This window comes from Sebastes umbrosus, chromosome 5, assembly GCF_015220745.1.
Source record: "Sebastes umbrosus isolate fSebUmb1 chromosome 5, fSebUmb1.pri, whole genome shotgun sequence".
NCBI classification, from domain to species: Eukaryota; Metazoa; Chordata; class Actinopteri; order Perciformes; family Sebastidae; genus Sebastes; species Sebastes umbrosus.
The window spans coordinates 5031179-5057962 of record NC_051273.1 but is presented as its reverse complement, the minus strand read 5'-3'; the positions used below and the strand labels follow the sequence as shown (position 1 = coordinate 5057962).

At 40.1% G+C, this 26784-nt stretch overlaps 2 protein-coding genes across 2 annotated transcripts; one reads left to right on the top strand and one right to left on the bottom strand.

Annotated features, from left to right (window-relative positions):
- Positions 1 to 8960: 8960 nt before the first annotated feature.
- gamt (guanidinoacetate N-methyltransferase) lies at positions 8961 to 16298 on the top strand. The gene is made up of 6 exons (XM_037770972.1): positions 8961 to 9248; positions 12972 to 13117; positions 13243 to 13306; positions 13951 to 14018; positions 14811 to 14921; positions 16056 to 16298. The coding sequence occupies exons 1-6, from the start codon at positions 9071 to 9073 to the stop codon at positions 16194 to 16196; spliced, it is 708 nt and encodes a 235-aa protein (XP_037626900.1). The 5' UTR covers positions 8961 to 9070; the 3' UTR covers positions 16197 to 16298.
- Positions 16299 to 20432: 4134 nt separating this feature from the next.
- Positions 20433 to 26501, bottom strand: ndufs7 (NADH:ubiquinone oxidoreductase core subunit S7). The gene is made up of 8 exons (XM_037770857.1): positions 26486 to 26501; positions 24858 to 24894; positions 24082 to 24153; positions 23858 to 23978; positions 22801 to 22980; positions 22384 to 22430; positions 21929 to 22017; positions 20433 to 20657 (listed from the first exon to the last, which is right to left on the bottom strand). The coding sequence occupies exons 1-8, from the start codon at positions 26499 to 26501 to the stop codon at positions 20560 to 20562; spliced, it is 660 nt and encodes a 219-aa protein (XP_037626785.1). The 3' UTR covers positions 20433 to 20559.
- Positions 26502 to 26784: the final 283 nt, after the last annotated feature.

Sequence of the window (26784 nt, the reverse complement as noted above, 5' to 3'; positions counted from 1 at the left end):
TTAGGTTTCACTCTCGTCTGCCCAAGTGGTTCTGCAAATCAATACCAACTTTTGCCAAAGTGGGACAGCTAAATCTCATCGAAAGATCTCTGATGGGCTTTTAGGGGTCTGTGACACGACAACATTTGAGAACTGCAGAAAAAAAGCGTAATGGTTTATTGTTTCCCGTGTCAGAGAGCTGTGGTTGCTGCATGAATGTGAGCTTCTGTGGAAATAAGTATTATTCAAAGGCAGTGCGTATGAAGAGCCTCGTGTAAGAGCCGTAGGTCGATGAAAACCTGCGATTTGATGAGGACCCTCACTGAAGAGCCGGTCCCACTCAGCTTCACCTAATGGGACTGAAGTGGATGATGGGTAGCTATAGGGCAGAGGGGCTGTGAAGATGATCAGATGATCCATTTTTTACCGTCGTCCCGTCTCATTGAGCAGTGAGTCATACAACACAGCCATCTAGTATTTTTTTAATATTCCTACATGGAGCTATAAGGTCTCAGCGTTAACTTGCTCAATATCATTTTACAGCATATCCTGTTATGACCATTTGTTGCAAGGTGAGGTGCAGGAGAGCAAGGTGAAAAGTCACGAAGAGAAATCATCACACTGGCAGGTAAGTATGCTTGAAAAATAAGGCAGACTTTTATTTTCAGTCTGTAAAAATTCCATCAAACAAAGGAAAAAAACACATGGAGGGAAAATCATCCTCTGCATTCAGTTACACTGCTCACCACATGCCTGGTGCTGCTCTTTTTTACCACTCTCTTTTTCAAACTCTACTTTCACACATGGTCATATAACCTAACAGCCCGCCTTTCCAGTTCAAACTGGCTTATCAGGCGAATGCTGCCATCAGCTCAGACTGGAGACACCTGCAGTAAGAACCTGGGAAATCAGAGCACACCTGATTACACTTGGAGCCACTCAGTCCCTGTCAGTCAATTAACCCCTTAACTACCCACATAAGGAAAAACAAAGATAACTGTGATCAACCCCACTTGGCTTTACCAAACAGTTACTGAGGGAGTTGTTGCTTCCTCACATTTCACACCTCCTCCCCCTCTGGCTTACATAAGTCAGGCAAACGTGACAGATAATCAGCAATAAGGTTTTTCTTACCAGGACAGTGCTCTATGGTGAACTGGTATGGCTGGAGGGCTAGGCACCAACGCAGAATCCTTGCATTCTGATGCTGCTTGGATTGCATCCACTTCAAAGGTCTGTGGTCTGTCTGCAATACAAACTCTCTTCCCAAAAGGTAATACTTCAATGAATCAATAGCCCATTTTATAGCCAGTCCCTCCTTTTCCACAGTAGAGTACTTTTTCTCCCGGTCAAACAGTTTCTTACTTAAGAACAGGACAGGTTTCTCTTCACCAGGTTCCCCCTGGGCTAGCACCGCTCCTAGTCCAACACCGGAGGCATCAACCTGCACAAGGAATGCTTTCGTGAAGTCCGGGCTCTGCAACACAGGAGCTTGACAGATCTGCCTTTTCAATGCCTGGAAGGCACGTTCACATTCATCATTCCATATCACTTTCGAGGTTGATTTTTTTGTTAGTTCGGTGAGTGGTGCCGCCAATGTAGAGAAATGGGGAACAAACCTTCTGTACCACCCCACCAGTCCTAAAAAGGATCTCACTTGCTTTTTGGTCAGGGGTCTTGGAATCATCTGTATGGCCTTTATCTTCTCTATTTGTGGCCTTATCTGCCCACGGCCGACCAGGTACCCAAGGTATTTCACCTCCTCCTGAGCCCAGGAACACTTGTTTGCATTCAGGGTCAGCCCGGCTTCCTGTATCTTGCTTAGGACGATTTCAAGATGCTGCAAGTGTTCTTCCCAGGATTTACTGTAGATTACCACATCATCAAGATAGGCAGCTGAAAACCTGGAGCAATCATTAAGAACAATGTCCATTAATCTTTGAAAGGTCGCAGGTGCGCCATGAAGGCCAAAGGGTAACACAGTGTACTGGAACAAGCCCATTCCTGGAATCTGGAACGCTGTGTATTCTTTGCAAGATGGGTCAAGAGGCACTTGCCAGTAACCTTTACAAAGGTCTAATGCTGTGATGTAGTTGGCTTTCCCGATTCTCTCTAGCAGCTCATCAATACGGGGCATGGGATATGAATCAAAACAGGAAATACTGTTCAGTTTCCTCATGTCGGAACAGAACCGAGGTTGAGTACAATTTTTCTTGGGAACAAGCACTATGGGGTTTGACCACTCACTTCTGGATGGTTCAATGACTCCCATGTCCAACATCATCTGCACCTCCTTCTTCAGTGGTTCCATCATTCGTTCTGCAATTCTGTAAGGCTTCAGGCGAACAGGTTTAGTGTCCTTCAGAACAATTTTGTGTTTTATCACATCAGTTCGGCCAGGTTTTTCTGAGAACAATGATGGGAAAGATTGTTTAAGCTCACCCAGTTGATGCCACTGATCCACACTCAGGTGCTCTGGAGGGATCTGGGGTTTACACTTCTCTCTGAAGGGCATCATGTCCGCTTCCTCAGCTTCCGCCACATCATCTTCAGACTGGACATCCTGGACCATCAGAACATGCTCTCCACCTGTTTCCAAGGGATTTCTTTCATGGTATTCCTTTAATAGGTTTACATGGAGCAGTTGCTTGTGTTTTTGTTTATCAGGACAGGAAATTTCATATGTTACTGGGCCCACCTTTCTGGTAACAGGATAGGGGCCTTGCCACTTCGCTAGTAACTTACTCGGCCCAGTAGGGAGCAGTACCAACACTTTCTGTCCAGTTTTCAGTTCTCTTTCTCGAGCATGTTTGTCGTACCATACCTTTTGTTTATGTTGAGCCTCCAGCATGTTTTCTTTGACTCTTTCTCTGCAACTTTCCAGTTTGTCTCGCATCTGCAGAATGTAGGAGATGATGTTCGTTGTTGGTGACGTTGCCACACCAGCCACCCAGTTCTCCTTCAGCATGTCCAAAGGGCCTCTCACCTGTCTGCCATACAACAGCTCAAAAGGGGAGAAACCAGTTGAAGCCTGGGGTACCTCTCGATATGCAAACAAAAGGAAAGGCAACCATTTATCCCAGTCTTTGCCAGTATCATCAACAAATTTTCTCAACATTTGTTTCAGGGTACCATTAAATCGCTCGACAAGACCATCGGTTTCAGGGTGGTAAGGAGTGGTTCTTATCCCTTTCACACCAAGTTGAGAATACAGTGACTTCATTAGATGTGACATAAAGTTTGAACCTTGATCTGTTAAGATCTCTTTAGGGATGCCAACTCTAGAGAATAACTCCACTAAACATCGAACTATATGTTTGACCTGAATGGAGCGCAGTGGATAAACATCTGGATATCTGGTTGCATAGTCACATATCACCAGGGCAAATTTGTGTCCTTTGCTACTCTTTGGCAGGGGACCAATGATATCCATGGCTATTCTCTCATAAGGCACACTCATAATAGGTAATGGTTGTAATTGGCCTCGGTCTGAAATTTTGGTGGGGGCCACCACCTGGCAATCATGACATGTCTTGCAATACTCCAGTACCTCTTTGTATAACCCTGGCCAATAGAAGCGCTCAGCAATGCGGTTATAGGTTTTGGCCTGCCCTAAATGGCCAGCCCATGGAATAGTATGACCCAAATGCAGTATTACTTGACGATACTCTTTTGGAATAACAAGTCTGGGATTCTCAATGTCTGCCAAATACAAAAGGTTTTCTTTTATGACAAAGGGATCCCCAATTACACCTTTCAGCCCCCCTGTGCCAGCTTTTTGGACCCCATCTATTTCACAAACTTTTGCAAAGAGAGGTTTCAGAGAGGAGTCATTCTCCTGAATCTCTCTGAAATTGTCAGGGATTTGCCATTGTGGTTCAATGGGAGGAGTTAAAGGGAGAGAAGGGTCAGGACATTTAGCTTTATCAAGATTTCTGTTTTTCTCCTGACGACGCTGACGTTTTGTTTTCTTAACCTTATTTCCCCCTTTAAACAAACCATCATCTGCATCAGGTAGGGGTTCTAACCCCTTGGTGACAGAGCGAGTCACTACAGCACAAGAGTATGCTCTGGAGTTTTGCTGGACCAAATTGTCTAGCACAGGCAAATCTTCTCCAAGGATTACATCATATGCTAGGTGATCTAGCACACCAACAGTTAACATAAAGGCTTGCCCTTCAACCTCAATGATCACTTCTGCAGTTGGGTAATCTTTCCTACATCCATGAACACATGTGATATTTACATTTCGTTCAAAGTTAGTCAGTGAGTTGTGGAGTAGGCTGGACTTTACCAAAGTTTGCGAACTACCAGTGTCAGCCAGAGCCTTTGCCACATGACCGTTAACTGTGACATCTACTACATGTCTATGTGGAATCATTTCATTCTCATTAACATCATCATGGTCATCATTATCAGGACGAGGTACAGAACACAACTCAACTGTTTTTGATCTTTTTAAAGGACAAAATGAAGCTTTGTGGCCAGGTTGCTGACAGTAAAAACATGTGAAGTTAGGTTTCAAGTTTGAATGTACAGGTTTCTTACCAACCCCAATGTCCTTATTGTCCACAACAGGCAAACCGTAAGGTTTGGTCTCCCCAAACCTTGACTTCCCAACAGTCAACTTTTTCCTTGAAGGGTCCCCGTGAGCAGCTGTGTAGCGTTCTGCCAGGTCCGCTGCTTCCTCTCCTGTCTGGGGATCGTTCTCCTTTACCCAGGTGCGAATGTCTGGTTGGAGCACACGGAGGTATTGCTCCAAAACAATAGACTCACCAATCTGCTCCTTAGTGCGGCTGTTTGGTCGCATCCATCGTTTATAAAGTCCCTTTATCCGGTTGTAGGTTTCACGGACTGTTTCTCCCACTGGCACAATAGTGCTCCGGAAACGCTGTCTGTAAGTCTCCTCTGTCACATTGAACTTCATTAACACTGCTGCTTTAACGGCCTCGTAGGATTCAGCTTGTTCTTCGTCCATTCCAGCATAAGCATCAAGAGCTTTTCCCGTCAATAAGGTGACCACTCTGGCTGCCCACTCCACTGGCTGCCACCCCCATGTTCTGGCCATCCGCTCAAACCGAACAAAGAAGCTCTCTGGATCTTCACCTTCTTTGAAGTCAGGTATTCTTGGTTCACTGACATGGGGCCTGACAGACCGGGTTGGTGGAGAAGCACGCTGTTGCTGCTGAGGCAACAGTTGCTGTAATGAGGAGACAGGCCCACTAGCTTGAAGTGGAATGAATTTCTTTGGTTCTTTAACTGTGGGCAGGTGCATGGAGGTTTCAGCTTGCAGCTTTAAAACACCAGCAGGTATAGCATGAGGATAATGTTGGTCAGGCTGTTCATATTGTTCATCTGACATCCAGTCCTGCGTCGACTTTGCTCCCATCTCACCTCTTAACTGTTTAATCTGATCAAAAAGTACCGCTTCAGTTTGTCTAGACCGTCGCATAAACTCTCTCATTTCTTCAAAAAAGTCTGTGGCAGAGAGTTCTTCACTAGCAACACGGTCTATAAGTATTTTTGGCCGTACCACTGGTTCTTCTTCTTCATCTCCAGCGGCCATGGCTCCATCAAGTGGTGGCTCAAACTCCACTGTCCTTTCAGCATTCTTTCTCTCCATTTCTGCCAAGGTGGATTTCTTCGGCCGACCTCTTCCACGTACTGCACCTCTCATTTAGTCAGCATTCCAATACCAACTCGACACAGGCGTATTAGATCCCACCACTGCCACCAATTGTTGCAAGGTGAGGTGCAGGAGAGCAAGGTGAAAAGTCACGAAGAGAAATCATCACACTGGCAGGTAAGTATGCTTGAAAAATAAGGCAGACTTTTATTTTCAGTCTGTAAAAATTCCATCAAACAAAGGAAAAAACACATGGAGGGAAAATCATCCTCTGCATTCAGTTACACTGCTCACCACATGCCTGGTGCTGCTCTTTTTTACCACTCTCTTTTTCAAACTCTACTTTCACACATGGTCATATAACCTAACAGCCCGCCTTTCCAGTTCAAACTGGCTTATCAGGCGAATGCTGCCATCAGCTCAGACTGGAGACACCTGCAGTAAGAACCTGGGAAATCAGAGCACACCTGATTACACTTGGAGCCACTCAGTCCCTGTCAGTCAATTAACCCCTTAACTACCCACATAAGGAAAAACAAAGATAACTGTGATCAACCCCACTTGGCTTTACCAAACAGTTACTGAGGGAGTTGTTGCTTCCTCACACCATTATACTCCTGTAATACACTTCTAGTACAGATCAGCAGTGTCTGTGGTATCAGTTGTACATTTATAGTCAAATTTGTTACACATTATGTTAGCTTTAAAGCCATTGGGGCTAGTATCCCTGCAGGAACCTATAATATTTGCACACCATCACCCAAATACAGATAACTAATACATTTTCCTTTTCATAAGAGCACTTTTAGCACATTTAGTTGTAGAGCTGGATAATATAATTTTGTAGGAGAAAGAGTGGCAGTCAAACTGCTGTGGACTTGAAACAGGTGTATTTACAAGACAGATTGAACTATAGGCTACTTAAAGGGACTGTTTGTAACTTTCAGAAATGCTTGTTAACACCGACACCTGTGGCCGTTAAGTCAACGAAAGTCAGCGTCCTGTTGCTCGCGCTTGTGCTCGCTCTACATAGACATAAATGAGCATCGCTCAAAACAGTGAGGCGACACACGTCAGCTTAAACCACAATATCACTCTATATTTCAGCTGCTTGGCAGTAATGTTAGCTGACCAGACGGAGGTCTCTCCATGAATCAATGTTGATCCTATTGTACGCTTTTCCTGCCTCAGCCTCCGGGGCTGAAGCAGGAAGAGAAACATTATCGTTTCCGAGCGCGCCCGCAGGGAGACACCAGCATCCGGTCGGAGACAATAACGTTTCTCTCTGTGGAGCTCCATCACTTCACAAGACACGGAAAACCTCTGTTGGTCTGGAGGAGCTGCAGCAGTTATTTCTGCATAAACGTCCACTGTACATTCACTAGATATTCTCAGAGCTAAACTAACTCTTCTGCAGTGTGGAGTGAGCAGCATGAACGTGAGGTGGAGCGAGACAGCGAGAACGCGCGCGGTGTGTGAGTGAAGGCGAGCAGGCAGAGGAGCAGAGACTCCGGCCACACTCGCGCGAGCGCGCATGGGATCCCGACCCGGTAGATTTATACGTGTAAAAAGTTACAAACAGTCCCTTTAAGTTGCAGTGATCAGTATGTTAAAAACATTTATGGCAGTAATATCAATACTGTTTCTCATAAATACAGCAGCTTTTAATTAGTCTACGTACAGCAAAATCAGGCCAGGGGCGTAATAAAGGCTCTTTTTATGCCATATACCCAGTTCATCAAGCTGCATGATGTTATGCAATAGGAGCAAATGTATGTGTGAATTAGATCCAGTGAAATGGTTGACTTCAGCTGTCTAAGCTCAAAGAGCATGAAAAAAACAAAGAGCTCTCACTCTGCTGCTAGTTCAGTCTACGCCAAACAAGAAAACCATTTTACAAGACAGTAAATGAAGCGTGATTCAATTCACAACAAACCTGGAGCATTTGATTTGTGAACAATCACTCATGTTAATAAACAAATATGCTTTCTCATTTAAAAGAAATACTTTGTCATTTTCAGCTTATTAGGGAAATTGTTGCGCAGCAGTTGCAGTACAAAGTAGGAGAGAGTGCAAATTTGGGCTGTCAATCGATTAAAATATTTAATCGCATGATTGTCCATAGTTAATCACGATTATCTCTTCAAAATATACCTTAAAGGGAGATTTGTCAAGTATTTAATACTGCTGGGTCACAAACCTTCTCATTTTACAGCTAAACAGTACACTACGAGATATTTCTGGAAACATTTGAGGCGAGAAATAGACATTACAGTATCAGAATATTGATTCATATTTGATCAGCGCTGCCTAGTTTGACCGTTTGATAAGAGTTTGTGAGTGATTGACAGCTGCTCAGAGACGGCAAGGCTCCAGCTCGGCTCTCACTGCTTGTTTTCCTGCCGTCTGTGAAATCTTGCAGATGCCATTAGGAGCACCAGAGAGACACCAGAGGAAGATGATTTTTTTTTTTTAATTTACCTGTCTCAGCCACTACTGTCCGGATATAGTGACTGTTTTATAAAAAATACTTTTTAAAATCATATTTGCTCCAATTCTACCCACTGCAGCTTTAATGGTATAAGGTGCATATCCAAATAAGTTTAATGGATTCACATTGCCCAGGGGTCAGCAACCTTTACTATCAAAAGAGCCATTTTAGGCAAAAAAAAAAAATCTGGAGCCTTAAAACATTTGATCATTGTGATGAAGGTAACACAGTTTATAGTCCAAGTATATAGTATATAAGTCTAATGCAGTGAGGGCCAAAGAGGCAATGTACTACAGAGTATTAGGGCCACATTGAGGGGAAAAACATCTGAGACTTCCAGAATAAAATCGTATTACGAAAATAAAGTCATAACTTAACGAGAAAAAAAGAAAATAACACGTAAAATTACTACTTTATAATATTATGACTTTATTCTTATCATTACTACGACTTTTTTCTCGTAAACCTTTGACTTTATTTTCATAATATTATGACTTTATTCTCATATTATGACTTTATTCTCATATTATGACTTTATTCTCGAAATCTCAGATTTAATTTTTTTTCCCTCAATGTGGCCATAATACTTTTTGTCGTACTGTCGTACCATAGACCTACAACAATGATGAATAAAAATGAAAATGGAAACAAAAAAACAGTTATTATTATTATTATTTCCACTATCTATTTTTTTAAATCCACAGAGAGCCACTGGAGAGGGGCTAAAGAGCCGCATGTGGCTCCGGGGCTAGTTATTTACCACTGAGTGAACCATCCTCTCTACAGAGGATCTTGGATGCCTCCTCCTCCTGAGCCTTTGACCTGTAGTGGAACTCCTGCAGAGTCAGCACTCATGATCCAGATATAAACCTCCGGCTGCTGCCTTTCACCCTCTTCTGTGCAGAGACTCTGTCTGCTAAACCATTCACCAGCACCCATACGACCACCAGCACCCTCCTCCATATCACAACAACATGAGCACCGCAGCTCAGCCCATATTCAACAAGGGAGAGGACTGCAAGGCCTCCTGGCACGACGCGAGCGCCGGCTACGATGAGACCGACACACACCTGGAGATCATGGGCAAGCCCGTGATGGAGCGCTGGGAGACCCCGTACATGCACTCCCTGTCCACCGTTGCAGCCTCTAAAGGTAAAAGGCGCAGTTTCAGGAGAGTCCATTATCGGACACCGTACCTTCTTAACATGTGTCCGATAATGGACTCATGTCCATAAAATAGCCCTTATGTGAGGGAGATTTTTTTTTTATTTTTAACAATGTCTTTATTGTTTTTTTTTGTTATACAAACATCAGCATTATTATGTAATAATGTGAGGGAGATTTACAAGTATACCAACAAGCTAATGTCATACATTATATTAGTTTTTTTGTGAACAGTTATATGCCATTCATATGTTATTATATCATTTAAAATGTTGCTGTCAGGTGAATAGCCTATAACCTCAATACACAACCAGTAGGATATATAGTCTCAATAAGCTGCACCTAAAATGTATTAAATGAGCACTTGAGTACACAGTTTAACCTAAAATATGGAAAATTAAGAAATTGTGTTTAAAAAAAAAAAAGGTGAAGGACATTAAAAATGTAATTTTAATCTAATTTTGACTATCCTCATATTTACTTTACTAGAAAACAAAAAATAATCCAACAGTTTTTTATGAAAGCTGAAAGAACGCAATCCTTTTTTAAACTATGCATTTATCTAAGTTTCTTCAGTAGTGTTTAGATTTTTGAGATTTTTGAGATACTATTTAAAAAAGGTGCGTTAATGGGTTTTTTTACACATATTTTTTTGCACGTCCTATAATGGACTCCTGCCCCAAAATAGCTGTTAAAGGAGATTTACTAGTATAACAACAAGTAAATGTCATAAATTATATATGGATTAGTTTGGTGAACAGTTTTGTGCCATTCATACGTTATTATATCATTTAAAATGTTGCCGTCAGGTGAATAGCCTATAACCTCAATAAACAGAAATCTAGTAGGCTATAGTCCCAGTAAGTTGTAGGCTACCTCAGGGGTCGGTCTGCAAGATGTTTGATGGGCCGGCCAGGCTGGGGCACAGACTCAGAGAAGGGTGGCACATTTAAACAACTTGTAAAAAGTAAACCAGTAAAAATTTACAGCCCTAGATTCAAGGTAATAATAAACTGTACATTGTTAATAACAAAATAGTTTATTTTGTATAACAAGGAAGGTAAAATATGCAACTTCATATGAAATATCAATAAAAAACAACTTACATTTGTACTGCCACCCTGCACTGTTCGAGGAAATACCTCCAAATGTGGTTGTTTTGGCCCATCTGCCAGTTACTGGGATATGCCTGGGAGGGAAAAGGGGATTCAGTTTTAAAACTACGAGCGATACATGGTTAATTTATAACATACTGTTCATTAAGTCACAATAGCAAGGATGCTGAATTCCTTATTAAAAAATGTTGTGAACTTCAGCTGGGTCCCATATTTCAGTAATATATTAGGTCATCATTAATGTTTGTTGAGGCTTATCAGACATTCAGACTCTGGAGAGGATGGCCACTTAGTTTCTAGGTGTGGCCCGCACCACTGGCCCTGGGCTACTTATTATGTATTTAATCAGCATACTGTTGTTTGAGAACACAGTTTGCCCTTGAATATGGAAAATTAAGAAATTGTGTTTAAAAAAGGTGAAGGGCATTAAAAATCTAATTAGAATCACACATTTTGACTTTCCTTATGCACTTGTTTTATTAGAAAAACAAAAAAAATGTTTTTTATGGAAGTTGGGAAAAAAATACCACTATCCTTTTTTAAAAAAATAGCCTATGCATTTATAAAAGTTTCTTTACTAGGGTTTTGATTTTTGAGATTTAGTTGATACTACTTAAAAAGGTGTGATAATGTATTTTTTTTACACATATTTTAGCCTTTTCCTTCATTTTTTGTTAAATGATCTTGTGGAGGTCACGTGTGAGCAGCATGGTGCTCAGAGCTGTGTGAGTACTACAGCAGCTGTTTCTCTACTCATGGGAACAGCCAAGACGTCTCCGGGGGGGGGAAACAGCTCATCTGCTCTGAGCTTTATGTGAAAATAGACTGATCCACACACCCTCGCAGACAGGTGGGAAGGGACAAGCATGTGCACTGAAACTGTCTACACAACACTGAACAAATGCACATTTCTCTTGCACAGTTTAAAGGTTTGTTATGAAATATACGTGTATGAGACATGTAGTTTCACTGGGAAGGTTGGACACTGAAAATGCATTTTCTTATCTGCATTATGTCTGCAAATATATCCCAACATACTTGCTTGCCAGTGACAATATATTTGGATGAATTCTTAATTGCAAATCAATTTGATTGTTTCAATATTTACTGATATCCCTTCGGCAAAACTGACATGCAAAACCTTTGCCCGCCATTACATGCAACAAATTTGAAAGTGACACATTTAATTTTGCACAGACCTATATAGGATGTAAAAATGTAATTTTCTCATGAGAACTGTCACATGTCTCTGTGGACTTTTTTGTGCCTTATCTGAATTATTTCAGTTCTATGCAGTTTGCTCTCACTTCTCTTTGAGTGTATACAAAAATGAATGAAATTAAAATGTGAATATTACACTGAGCTGCTGATTAAAGGCTCAGTAAATCACCATGACGGGGGTCAAGCAAGACCAAATAGCCTTTACCCCTCATCTATTTATATGCTTCTCTGAAAGGAAATGAAACCCTTTGACCTTTCTGTCCAACCACATGTTACAACCAACTGGCGTTCCCGCCACACCTAACAGAGGGAGAAAACTTAAAGGAACAGTGTGTAGGATCTGGCGGCATCTAGCGGTGAGGTTGCAGATTGCAACCAACTGAACTTCTGTGGAGCTAAGTACAACTGAACGCTGAATAAGACATTTTAAGGTGACCAAGAATTAACTTTCATGAACTGAAAACATACTGTGAAAGGGTTAAAAAAGGTAAAGTTGTAAAACAAAAACAGGGAAAACTCCCAGCCCGGACAACGCCGTGGTTGCGACCTATCAATCACAAGGTAGCCACGCCCTAAAGCATACCCTGCTTTATGGTCTATTTGACTCTAAATGGGACCATAATTTACTAAATGAACATCATGCTGTATTGAAGAAGACTTGAAACTAGCGATTGAGACCATAAACTCATGTTTACAATGTTTACTGAGGTAATAAATCAAGTGAGAAGTAGCTTCATTTTCTCATAGACTTCTATACAATCAGACTTATTTTTGCAACCAGAGGAGTCGCCCCCTGCTGGATATTAGAAATAATACAAGGTTAAGGCACTTCAGCATTGGCTTCACTTTTCAGACCCGGATGTTGCCCACTGGTTTCAGGTGATTATACGCTAAAGAAAACATACTTATTACCATTATTTTCCATATCTGCCAATAGATCCCCCTAAAAGCTGCACACTGTTCCTTTAAACCTTAAACTCCAAAACTCAGAGTATGGTCTTGCTAGTCCATAAGAGCGAAAATAATGCTATCACTATGTTACTGAGCCCCAAACAACCTGCTTCATCAGAGGTTCACACATGAAACCCAAAGTTATGAAACATTGTAGAGAGATGGGTACGCCTGGCTGGAGTTGAACCCAAGATGTTATAGTTACATTGTATGCGCATTAGACCACTGGCCAACAGAATGAACTTTCAATGGAAAATAAATGTCACAGTGTTTCATAGATATTCAGTAGTTGTACCACAAAAGAAGGGAAATACACAGTATCACAGCACCCAAGCTATCCATGACCATTTAGACTAAACATCCTCTCTCTGAGCCAAGATTTATATTTTCTGATTGTATAGTTTTGTTTTGTTATGTCTGGTAGGCGGTCGGGTTCTGGAGATCGGATTCGGCATGGCCATCGCCGCCACTAAGCTCGAGTCTTACCCCATCCAGGAGCACTGGATCATCGAGTGCAATGACGGTGTCTTCGCCAGACTGGAGAACTGGGCCAAGTCTCAGCCACATAAGGTCACTACACCCAACTGCCAATATTATCTGCCTGTGTTTTTTATCACAGATGTGTTTGTTGCACTGCATGCTCGCACGTCTAGTTTACTGTTACTGAGTGAAATTGGTGTTCTATGTTGCTGCAGGTCGTCCCTCTGAAGGGCCTTTGGGAGGACGTTGTTCCCACCCTGCCAGATAACCACTTTGATGGTGAGAAATCAAACCAGACATGTGGAGTTATTCAGCTCACAGTTTTGCTTGATGCACAATCCTGAGTTTACAGTTCACTATGTTTTGAAGAAAATCGGAGCAGACAGTTTGGTCCAAATCAAAGAAAAACACCTCCACAACACTGTCAAACTGTTTCCTCCCTTTACACTTCATCAACATGTGATGAGTGGAGTATCAGTTACCACATCAGGGTAAAAAAGACATTACTGGGGCGACCTCTAGCTCACCCAGTAGAGCGTGCGCCCCATGTGGGCTGAGTCCCATGGCCCTTTGCTGCATTGTATCCCCTCTCTCCCCCCTTTACTGTCATTCTCCAGCTGCACTAATAAAAGCAATACAAGTCCTCAAAAAATTATATATATATATAAAAAGAGAGACATCACTGCACCCTAGTTTGGTCCCTCAGTTTAAGTTACTGATTGCTGAAAGACAGTGTGAGGATGCATTCAAGGGTCCTCCACACTTCAGCCACTGGTGTCTGAGATCTAATGTTTGATGAACACACTATCCCATTTCTCTTGACGGATAAAAAGATATTAAGAAGCGATAAACAACACACACAGAATGCTGAATGATTTACATGTTGTGTGCACTCTGCTAACACTGTGTCCTTCCTCTCTCAGGTATCCTGTATGACACATACCCTCTGTCAGAGGATAAGTGGCACACTCACCAGTTTGACTTCATTAAGGTAGGTAGTTAAAACGTCCCCGTAAGTTACACAAAGTCCTGAAAAGATTAAGATTCTGGAGGAGGATAATCTCTGGATTCTTGGAATTGTTTGTATGAAAAGTGGATTAAAGATACTGAGAAATATTACAAAGCATGTATCAATAAACAGTATTAAAGGTACAGTGTGTAGGATTTGATGCCATCTAGTGGTGTGGTTGCAGATTGCAACCAACTGAGTACCCCTCCACTCACTCCTCCCATTCCATGTTGTAATGTGAGCCACCGAGTGCAAAACCGTGGTAACGCCGTTCACCTCGCTCAGAGGTCATCCTTACCATAATAACACGACTTTAGGAACAACGGACGTCAGACGGAGGCTGGCGGTACCATGATTTGCACTCACAAGCTCACGTTACCGCAGATTTACAAGCGTGTCGGAGAACTACGGTGGTATTCGGGTAACGTAAAAACGTGAAAGGTTCTCTCTAGAGCCAGTGTTCGGTTTGTCCGTTCTGGGCTACTGTAGAAACATGGCGGAGTAACATGGCGGACTCCGTGAAGAGGACCCGTTTCCTATATAGATATAAAGGACTCATTCTAAGCAAACGAAAACACAACGATTCTTATTTTCAGGTGATTATACACTAATGAAAACATAGTTATGAATGTTTTATTCCATTTCTGCTATTAGATCCCCTGAAATGTTACACACTATTCCTTTAATAACTTTTGAGTTAAGATATTGTGTGGTGCATATAATGTAGTCTTCTTAAGGTCATATCCCGATGATTTGGTCTGTCTGTCTCTGCAGGGTCACGCTCACAGGATGCTGAAGTCCGGCGGTGTCCTCACCTACTGCAACCTGACCTCCTGGGGCGAGCTGCTCAAGACCAAATACGACAACATTGAGAAGATGTTTGAGGTTGGTCGCCTTTATTACCTCCGCAAGGACATTTAACTGATCTAAAACTGTATCACTTCTTTTTACATTTAGTATAAAAGAAATCAAAATATTTTACCATTATTAAACTAACAGGAAATGATACAATACGTGCACTATTGGACGTCAATGAAACTGCAACCAGTGGGCAACCTTCAGTTCTGAAAAGTGAAGCAAATGCTGAAGTGCCTTAAACTTGCATTCTTTCTAACAGCCAGCAGGGGGCGACTCCTCTGGCTGCAAAAAGAAGTCTTATGTATAGAAGTCTATGAGAAAATGAGCCTACTTCTCACTTGATTTATTACCTCAGTAAACATTGTAAACATGAGTTTATGGTCTCAATCGCTAGTTTCAAGTCTTCTTCAATACAGCATGATGTTCATTTAGTAAATTATGGTCCCATTTAGAGTCAAATAGACCATAAAGCAGGGGATGCTTTAGGGCGTGACTATCTTCTGATTGACTGGTCGCTACCACGGCGTTGTCCGCTCTGGGAGTTGTCCGTGTTTCCGTCTTACAACTTTAACCCTTTCACAGTGTGTTTTCAGCTCATGAAAGATAATTAGCTCCGGCATTTTCTTTGTGCACAAAAATCTAGTATTTTTTAGTATGCATACTGACTTTCTCCACTACGAACACATTACATAATTAAAACCTGCTTAGTATGTAGTGTTGAATTGGGAGTGTAGAAAGAGAAAGTACATTTAGGGTGTCTGATCTCTAAACACTAATCTACTAACCCTCAAAATGCCATGAGTTTGATTTCAGTGGAGAGTTTTAGTGGCGTGTTGCTGTAAATACAGTATCTTGCAATTTCTTTTGGCATAAGAAGGGTTCAAGTTACTGAATACTGACAGTCATAATACATATCAGTACTTGTAGAATCTGTACCCGTAAATCATCAACATGTTTGAGTGTGATCGTCCTTCCTGGCCTGGAACGTGTATTTCAACAGGACTGTTTAGATAGTTTAGTTTAGTGTTTGACATTTATCCATGTAACACGGCGCTGACTGAATAAGTTCAAAGTCAACGATAAACAGGCTCAGACTGGAGGGCCCGATAAACCCAGCGACCCGCCTCACACTGACCAGCTCCGTCTGTTAATGATTTTCAGGAGACCCAGGTGCCTCATCTGCTGCAAGCCGGCTTCAAGAAGGAGAAGATTAGCACCACCACCATGGACATTGGACCGCCCACCGAATGCAAATACTATTCCTTCAATAAGATGATCACTCCAACCATTGTCAAAGAATAAAGTCTGAAGACGCTGCTGCAACCTTTTTTTTTTTACTTCCTATAATGTGCCTTCTCACCTGAACCTCCTCACTGTTTATTATCAATAAACACAAGTCCATCCATCAGATTACTGGTGCTCTTATTTATTATACATTTATTGTAGCATTAGCTTCTTTACCTGTGTGGTTTCAATTTCAAACTCTCAGGGTGTTTACAGACTAACTTTTTGATTTGAGTTGAAGTTTTGTTGTTCAGTACGGTCGTGTAGCTGCAGACTGTCTGACTGATCGGTGCATTGATACATTTTATTCTTCACAGCAGCAACTATGCGAGACAACAGCAGACTGAAACCACCAAAAATGCATTTACACTCCACCGAGGCTCATCTATTTCAGGTCTTAAATCACCCAGAATATTTTTTGCCACACAAGTAAATGTATCACTGCATGTTTAAATGCTTAGTTTGTCACGACCTTCAGAAAGTCGTCTCCACTCTCAATGTTGAACACTGCAGACTCACGTGATTCATGTGGGAATTTATCTATGAAATGCCAATCAATGCATAATTGCTCAGCGGCATGTATGTCAGGAGCAGTGGTGGAAGAAGTACTTACTTAAGTTAAAGTAAATATACCAAAGTCTAAAAACACTCCATTTCAAATAAAGTCCTGAAAAATGCTACCTAAGTAAAAGTGCTAAAATATGATCAGTGTTGTCAGTGGTGGAAAGTATGTATATATATATATATATATATATATAATATATATATATATATATATACATATATATATATATATTATATATAATATAATATATATATAATATATATATATTATATTATATATAATATATATATATTATATACAATATATATAATATATATAATATAATATATATATATTATATTATGTAATATATATATATATAATATATATATATATATATATTATATATAAAATGTACTTAAAGTAAAAGTACTCCTTGTGCAGAATGGCTCCTTTCCGTTGTTATATTATTATAGAAAACTATATTATTCTCTTTTTATCACAAATACATGTAAGAGAATTTTAATGTTGTAGTTTGTCAATGTGGAGCCAATCTTATTGTTGTATTATTGATATTTTCTATACTATTGAGTATATTAGTAGTATAGTAATGCATCATATCATATAAGCATAATAATCATGTAAGTGTAGTGGAGTAAACAGTACAATATATCCTACTGAGATGTTGTGGAGTAGAAGTATAAAGTAGCTTAAAATGAAAATACTCAACTTAAGTACAAGTATATCAAACTTGTTGTTATATATGTTCAATATTTGAGTAAATGTACTATGGCTACATACCACCACTGGTCAGGAGTGAGCTTTTCCAATCTTAGTGTGCAGTTTTTACAAATAACAATAAGCATAAACATTTAAGGGATTTGAAATGGTCTCCTAAAAATGATGAATATCTTGGAAAACTGAGCAGGTTAACAGACACAAAACCTTTAATTGTTAGTATTTAAGTGTTGCATAATGAAAATCCTTCATTAAAACAAAACGTCAGCTGTTAAATAGTCCACTGAGACAGACACAGAGTACAGCACACATACAGTACGTATATCTAATTTATGGTTGTAGATAACAGTGTATGTTATCTTAACACCTGGCGAGGACGCATTAATCATTAGATGGATGGATGACGCAACAGCAGCCGGCTGCAGTCAGGTGGGGAACTATAGCAGCTGGCAGATCTCGAGTCTGAATCAGGAGCACATGACTTGTTATATTTTAGGAAGTTAAGTCAACAGTCTTATACAGAGGAGTGAGAAGAGGCAGAAACAGATCTCTTTTCAAGCAAGGAATATAAATATTCTCCATTTTCAGCTTCTCAAGTGTGAAGATTTGCTTCTTGTCTTTGTCATATTTGGTAGTAAACAGAATATACAAGGGGTGTGAAGATAACATCTGGGCAGTGGTGGAATGTAACTAATTACATTTACTCAAGTACTGTACTTAGGTACAATTTTGAAGTAAGAATTTTCTGTTACTTTATACTTGTACTCCACTAAATCTCAGAGAGAAATATTGTACTTCTTATTCCACTACGTTTATCTGATAACTTTAGTTACTTTACAGATTCAGATTATTAAAACTAAATATAATCAACTTGATGAAGATGTATTATTATAGATTAAACTCCCAAGCAGTATATAAAGTCATTAAAATGACCTCTACCTTTACCAGCTGCAACATTAACGTGATGAACACATTAATACATCAATAAATATAATACAATCATATAATATATTATTCTGCTTAATGAGTACTTTTACTTTTGGTACTTTGAGTATATTTTGTACTTTTACTGTAGTAAAGTTTTGAATGCAGAACGCTCACTTCTTCCATCTCTGCTTCTGGTGTTTTGGAAATTATAATGGGCATTTTTCACATTTAATTTTATAGACAAAACAATTAATTGATAATGAAAATAATAGTTAGTTGAACTTGAAGGCCTCGGTACCAACAACATCTATAAAAGTAGGTCTGAGACCCTACATAGTTACCTGTAAGGACGGGGCAAATAATTGATATTGTATTATATTGTTTGTGATATAAGGTCTCTTGTGATACACAAGCACCAATAGTTTTGATATGTTTCATTGTAGGAGCGTAAGAAAATATTGCGATATTATGTTTTGAGATACTGTATCGCTTCTCAAAAACACTGTATTGATTTTTAAGTAATAGTTTACATTCAAAATAAACGCAGTCAATACTTTATTTAATTTGCAATGAGATGCACCTTCAGTGTGTGTGCCTTCTCAAAGTAGTTCTGTGATGTTGGATGTTACAGGGTGATAAATGCAAATGCAGATTCCACTGTTCTGATAACATAAACAATTTCAAATTGTTTATACTCAGATGTTATGCATATGGTGGTGTGCTCTTTATACTATGACAGAATTCCTAAAATTAGATTTTAAAAAATCACAATATATCGCCTTGCTTACAGTATTGCAATATATCGCAAGATATTGAATTGTAGCCCCTGAATGATATGTATCGTATCGCCAGATTCTTACCAATACACAGCCCTAATAGGTTGTGATAATGAAACTGAGGTGTTTCCGTCTTTACTGCAGATTTTTGACTCATCTGTGTTCAGCCGTTTGTGTTTTTAGCTCCTCAACATGAATCCCTATCTTCATAAGATCTCAGATATATCTGTTATCAAATACAGGAAATTGTAGTAAAGAAATATGAAAGAATATAAAATATTTGGTATGTTTTTATGTTAAAAAACAAGCATCACCTTTAAAATTAAAAATCAGATTTTTCTTTACTGTAAAATATGAAGAATGGCCTCAAACACCCAGCAGCAGTCAACGAGTCAATGATCTTCTAAACACAGTAAATACTGTTTTAACGTGTAGAAGAATCCCAGAAACTGGGTGTACATTATCTAGCTGCAGTTTTACAACATAACACGTCAATCAATCTTTAACCAGCATATATTGTAATCGTCAACATGGCAATGTTCCACTTTAATCTTTTTGGTGTTGCACAGAAGCACAATGTTATTCAACTTAAAACAAACAGGCGAGAAGGAATTAAGTGTCTCACTCAAGAACCCTTCAACAGCTCCGAGGACTGAACCTACGAGTCTGTTGATTCACACTGAAGATGCATTTCTCTCTCTGCGTACATAATTACAGCAGTTTACAGTTCAAGTTGAATATACAAAAAGCTGCAGCTTTGTTGACAGAAAACCACCTTTGACTTGGTGTTCTGGGGTTGCACTTTGTGGGTTTGCATCGTTAAATAAGAGCTAACACACAATTCAATGTGTTTTGCTTCTAACCACAACAGAGTGTCACACAGTGAAGGTCAGAGTTGTTGATCACAGGAGCCACCTAGTGGTTTAAACTCTGCTTTAGTGCTCACAGTGGGAAGAATGAAAACACCAGATGTTAAAATAATGTGTTTTCATGTGAGCCCAGTTTATTCAAAACAATATTTAAGATAATACAGGATGACTTATCTCATTTTACAGACATGACTGATTGAATTTGTTATCAAAAATAAGAAAAATAATGTATATGGCTACTTTTAAATTAAGAATTATGATTTAAAATGTGGGTCATGCATTTTTCCTGTTACAGAAACAGTCTCCAGATATTAATACTGAATTGAAGAAGCAGACAAACTGAACAGAGTGACTGAGCGCTGCTGTGTTTAGTTGAAAATAAGCAGCCGTGCACAGTGTGTAAATTACAATAATGGTTTTATTGAGGTTCGTTCCTGCAGCTCTACATGGAGGAGGAGCAGCGCTCCAAATGAAAACAGATATACAGCATTTACATACCAGATACAAACACAAAAACATAATACATTTCACTTCCGATACCAGATTTTCATCTTCTTCTCACGTTTGATTTTCTTCTGCAGCTGTAAAGTCCCGTAGAGGAGAGCCTCTGCAGTGGGGGGGCAACCTGAGGACAGAGCAACTCTTATTACAGTTTGATGGAGACCTTCAACTCACACAGAAGTTCAGTCTGACTGATTGACAGCATCTGGTAATTATTTAGCTACTGATGTCGCACACTGATCAATCAGTCTGCAAGACATCGTTAAAGAATGACTGGACTCAACTATGTACAATATACAGTATGAAGGCTGAGAATTTACAGTCACACTGACAAGACAACAATATCAGCAGTCATCATGTACTTACACTAGTTATTACAATAAAACAAGTACTACCAGCACTACTCATATTAGTACCAGTATTTATTAATAATCCAAGTATTGGGTAATAAATCTACAACCAATAAAAACAATAATACAATAACTAGTGTTAGTCTACTACTACTACTACTACGGGTAGCTATAAACCAGAGCGATGACTACAATAAGCACTGAACTTTAACAGTTATTAAAGTAGTTATCTAAAAGATTTTCATTTAAATAAATGTCTGTTAAGTTCTATCTATCTATAAGGCTCTCCTTTTGTTTCTCCCTTTTCTCATCTCCAGTTGGTTCTCGATTCGTGTAAGCTGGCTTTTTCAACGACATCTTGGCCGATTTGGTTGGCCTGGAGCCAATACCCATACTACCATACTATTTAGTACACCAGAAAGAAATTTATGTCCCAATACATAGTATGTCAAATGCAGTATGCCAAAAATACCAGGATGTGCTACTAAATCCGGTCGTATTTTGCAGTATGCAAGCCAGCATGCTTTTCTGACTATTCTGACCCAGAATCCTGTGTGCAGTGGATATATGAGCAAGAGGGTCAAAGTTCAAGGAGCATTGTTATGCATGCAACAGTGCGTACTTTGTAACGACAGCTGCAGTATGGACTAAAAGTAAGTAGAAAAAGGATGTGATTTGTAACGTAGCCCCCATTTGTATTGTTTTGATTTCTTCTTCTTTTAATTTCTGGCAGGTTAGGAACAGGAAGTGCATTGGTGCCTCACACTGGTCAAAAACAGAAACGATGTACGTGTTTATTTGTATATAGAGCGGAGATCTGATCCCAAGGGTCACTGGAGACGCATTCTAAAGCCAGGTGTGAACTGACATACTTAAGAGTTGTCCACTTGTGATCAGATCACCCAAGATGCATGTTAATACCAGGTGTGAACAGGGCCAAAGTGTAACCTTGAAATATCCTAATTTTAGTGGACAGTATTTATGAAGCCATTTATAAAAGGAATTTGTAGATTTTATCATTTCCATATTGGGCAGTAAAGTTTACCTGGAACATAAATGTCCACCGGTATGATTCGGTCGCAACCTCTGACGACAGCGTAGGAGTAGTGGTAGTAGCCTCCTCCGTTAGCACAGCTGGAAGAGGACAATGATGAGGACACTGTTAGTTATTTAGACACTTAGACCCTAAACCCATATAGTAGGAATGAGACAGCTATAAAAGTGCAAAAACATTTGACTTGCAGTACACCATGGCCACAATCAAATAAGACAGTGTTTACATGTCGTGCTTGTGGCCATAAAGCAGAAAGAAGTAAAGGGGACAAAATCAGGAATAAACCAAATCACAGTAAAGCGAAACATTCAGACACAGAGTATATGTTAGCATCAGATCAGCTGCAGAGACTTTACGGATACAGAACAGACTACAGATGACTGGCAGGTGCTGGTGCATGAAAAAGATTTGCAGAGGAAGAAGAGGGTGCACTGCTGTGAATTCACCTTCCCATGGAAATGACGTATCTGGGCTCAGGCATCTGGTCATACACCTGTTGGAAAGAAGACGCAGTTCAGTCACTCTTATATAATGTCTGACTAAGAACTAATCCATCAGCCTTTCAGCTGGAGGAAAGCTTCATGCCGGTCTACATATCCAGCGACAGACTGGTCATAATCCAGCCAGCATTTAAACAGCTATACTGTTCTCAGCGCTCCCATCCTGCAGGCTGAGAAAGAGCACTGACAATGTCTAGGAGAAGTGCAAAGAAACAGGTTGATTCATTGTTTTTCCTTCATTTAACAAGACCTGAATCAAACCGGAGACAGCATTTGGAGCGTACAATGCTGCTGCTCTTACATTATCCAGATATTTAGATAAAGACGTATAACAGCCTCTGGAACATCCTCTCCCGCCCTCACCTTCCGCAGAGCCGGAGCCATCTTATTTGTCAGCGTTCCCGCCACGATCATGACATCAGACTGTCGGGGACTCGCTCTGAACACCACTCCGAAGCGATCCATGTCGTAACGAGGCGCCGCCATGTGCATCATCTCCACGGCGCAGCATGCCAGGCCGAAGGTCATGGGCCACAGAGAGCTCTGAGGTGGTAGCAGAGCAGCGATAAGTCAACGAAACCCTTTAATACAGGTTCCTAATAACAATACAACTCTCTGGCTTGTTAACGTGGCAATCTCGAAGATTTTAATTTAAATGTATGTTTGTTAAGTCCCTAACTTTAGCCAAAAGATTTAACACAATAGAAGTATTGCAATATTTATACATTTGCAGTATTATGAACTGGGTGTTTGTGGTGACATTCCCGGAAAACAAGGCTGTATTACAGTTTTTCTCCATATTATAAACACAAATAATGGAACTATGAACACATTACTGAAAACCTGAAAAACATATATCAACAAAAAGACTCCAGACTGCTGAACTCTCAGCACAAATCACATTGTTTTCACTAAAATAGAAATTGTAATTCACCCAGGACTGAAATCTTAAGGATTGTCACTTAAACACCTCTTTCATTTGACTTCTGTTGCCTTGAAAACTTAATATCTGTGAGTGTCAGACCTCTGGTACAGCTAGCACATGCTGTTCATGGTATTCAACTCAATAGAACTCACATGTGTAGCTGCCTCTATAATTATTGTCTTAGTTGCTGATGTAAATTTATTTAAGCTTTCTTTAAAAAATACCTTTTCTACAACATGAACAATGTGAACAAGGTGCAAAATTGACTTCACAATCTCAGGAAGATGAGCACTCTGATGACTAAAGGATGGAACGGTGGCAATTTGAAGTGAAAGACAAAGAGATCCATTTACAAAAGGCAACAGCACGAACAATGTGACATTTTACACCAAACAGTCACGCACTGCTCGCTGGAGTCACATCACACATCTCGAGACAGAAAAACACTGCAGACTTGTGGGTGACAACACAGCCAACATCTTCTCATCTGCTCACCCTGCGTGCCCAGTTCACCAAGTCGTCCAGCTTAGTGATAACATACTCCCCCTTGCTGCTGGCTACAGCTGCTGGTTTGGCTGCTGCCACTGCCGTGCTCTTCTCTCTGACTGGAACCACACTGCAACAGAAGGATGGAGGGGATCTTTACCATGTGCAGAGGGTTTACTGAGCGTCTGTTCTTCATTTCGATATTTACACCAGAGTGTATTTGGTAAACTCACCTCGTGGTGGTATTCTCGCTTTTTGCACTGTTGTGCAGACTCCTCTGATGAACAGCAAACACTGAAATAGGCCTTGGGAAAAAATAATTGACCGCCAATGAATTGAATGACACAAGAGGTAATGGGTAAAGTTCATGTATGAATATTTTAATCATGACATGCATATGTCAGTTCCACCAGAGGGCAATATTGTATAAAATGTGAAACTTAAACATTTCAAGACACAGTGTGTGACGGACAGCTGGGCAGATTTTTATTGTGGGATGATGATTTTGTCTGAGCTTCCTAAACTTGAAGATGCTTTAAAGGATTAACTTGACTGTTCCTCTGAACAACATACAGACTGAGAGCTCCTGCTGTCAAAACAAGACAGCACAGCCAATGTTTCAGCACTTGTTTCTGAGTGAAGATTGGTTCAGCTGGCTATTATCTTCAATGGGAAATAATCTGACTTCGACAAATAACAGAGGAATTGACAAAAAATAACCCAATAAAAACTGGGTAGGTTGGAAGTGAGGTGTTAGATACGGTTAAGACTGTAGGTACTTATCAGTGTTACATGGCCTACTGAGTGATGTGGTAAATAAATACATTTTTGGTGGATATTCCGCTCTGCATTTACTGCCTACTGAGGTTGAATTCAATAAGTTGGACCTGTACTATAGCTGAGTAATAAATGTGTTTATGTGGGTATGAAAGACCAACTCCACCAGCAGGACAGAGCTGAATTAAATTAAGTTTTGAAAGGAGATACAGGATTACAAGGATCTTCTTACCTTGTTGAAAAGCAGCCAAACATGGCCAGGCGAGGCACTGCAAAGTAAAATAATTTCACAAACTGAAGACATTTTATAATAACAGATGTTTTTCAACAGCTGTGCATTCAGGTGTGGCATAAATGTTACTTTGCTAGCAAGCAGACAACAGTGATGGACACAAAAGTTTAACCCCAGTGAAATCAAACCAAACACTTCTGGAAAGTCTGAACATTGTTAGTTTTCCTACCCTTCTACGTTATATTATACTGTACTGTACTTTTAACAGCCATATTAAGACAATTACAAAGACAGCCTTCTATCACCTGAAGAATATAGCAAGAATTAGAGGACTGATGTCTCAGCAGGATTTGGAAAAAACTAGTCCATGCATTTATCTTCAGCCGACTTGACTACTGTAACGGCGTCTTTACTGGTCTTCCTAAAAAAATCAATCAGACAGCTGCAGCTGATTCAGAACCTGCTGCTGCTAGAGTCCTCACTAAGACCAAGAAAGTGGATCATATCAGTCCAGTTCTGAGGTCTCTACACTGGCTCCCTGTCTCTCAGAGAACTGATTTCAAAATACTCCTGCTGGTTTACAAAGCACTAAATGGTTTAGGGCCAAAATACATTTCTGATCTTCTGCTATGTTATGAACCATCCAGACCTCTCAGGTCATCTGGATCAGGTCTGCTTAGTGTCCCCAGAGTCACAACTAAACATGCAGAAGTTCAGTTTTTATGCACCAAATATCTGGAACAAGCTCCCAGGAACCTGCAGGACCAACTCCAACTCTGACTTCTTTTAAATCAAAGCTTAACACTTTCCTGTTTGCTGCTGCCTTTTATTAAACCAGATAATGATCTTATACTGCACTAGAGCTTTTACTCTTGTGTGTTTTATTCTATTTTAGCTTCTATCCTAGCTTTTATTTTCTAATATTTAATGTTTTTATAACTGTTTTAATTATGTCTTAATGTTCTTTTGCACTTTGTCTTAATGTTCTTGAATGTTTATGTGAAGCACTTTGAATTGCCCTGTTGCTGAAATGTGCTCTACAGATAAAGCCACCTTTCCTTACAGTCAAATGGTTTTGTGGACTCGTTTGTTACCGCATTAAGTGCTGCTTTGTGTGTTAAATGCATGCCGAATTGGAGAGAAGCATCCCTAGTGATTTGTAAAAGCCATTAAGTGATGCTTCACGCAGCATAATGTTCACAAATACAGATGAGAAACTCAAACTGGAGTTTTTTAAGGGGAGTTTGGTTTGACAATCTCATCCAGAGCTGATGACACCTCACTGGAGCTAACCACACATCTGGTATGGTAGTCCACCCACAATATAGATGAAAACATACTAAAGTAACAGACACCGTGGTTAGTTTAGAGAGGACGTGTTGTTATGTGTGTTAGCTAAGAGCTGTAGTTTCATAAGAGCTAACCTGTTAGCCGCCATGCTAACAGACAGACAGAGCAAGGTCAGTGTGCGCAGTCACTAAAACATACTAATCCAGTCACCGACACAGTCAAACCTCTGGGTAGTGCACTGTTATGTGCATAACTGTTCAAACACTATGAATAGAATGAGTGTTAACACGTGGTGCTGTTTGTTAAAAGCGTGTTAGTTTAATCAAAACATCACTCACCAGCTAGGGCCGCCATCTTTGGGATTCTGGTTACGTCAGGTTACTACTTCCGGTGCGTGTCTGAGCTCGAGCTGCTGAGGGCGCTGCTGTAACGTTGACAACCAGTTTATCTAAGCCTGACATAGGTAGAGCTGGGTAAGCACATATCTAGGCTATTCAATGACAATACAATAATTAAAATAGAAACATTCAGAGAAAACAAAACTGCATGTAAGCAGCCCATTTTTAATAAAAAGCCTACTGAGGTCATAAATTAAAATACCTCCTGTATGCACTAATAATCCCCTCAGACAAGATAA

Excerpts from the sequence above, each read along its gene's own strand:
- gamt (XM_037770972.1), top strand. The coding sequence starts at position 9,071 with ATGAGCACCGCAGCTCAGCCCATATTCAACAAGGGAGAGGACTGCAAG. Across the intron at positions 13,307-13,950 it reads GCCAGATAACCACTTTGATG|GTATCCTGTATGACACATAC; the intron begins GTGAGAAATCAA and ends TTCCTCTCTCAG. Across the intron at positions 14,019-14,810 it reads ACCAGTTTGACTTCATTAAG|GGTCACGCTCACAGGATGCT; the intron begins GTAGGTAGTTAA and ends CTGTCTCTGCAG.
- ndufs7 (XM_037770857.1), bottom strand. Across the intron at positions 24,154-24,857 it reads TTTGGCTGCTTTTCAACAAG|GCCTATTTCAGTGTTTGCTG; the intron begins GTAAGAAGATCC and ends TTTTTTCCCAAG. Across the intron at positions 23,979-24,081 it reads AGCGAGAATACCACCACGAG|TGTGGTTCCAGTCAGAGAGA; the intron begins GTGAGTTTACCA and ends CTTCTGTTGCAG.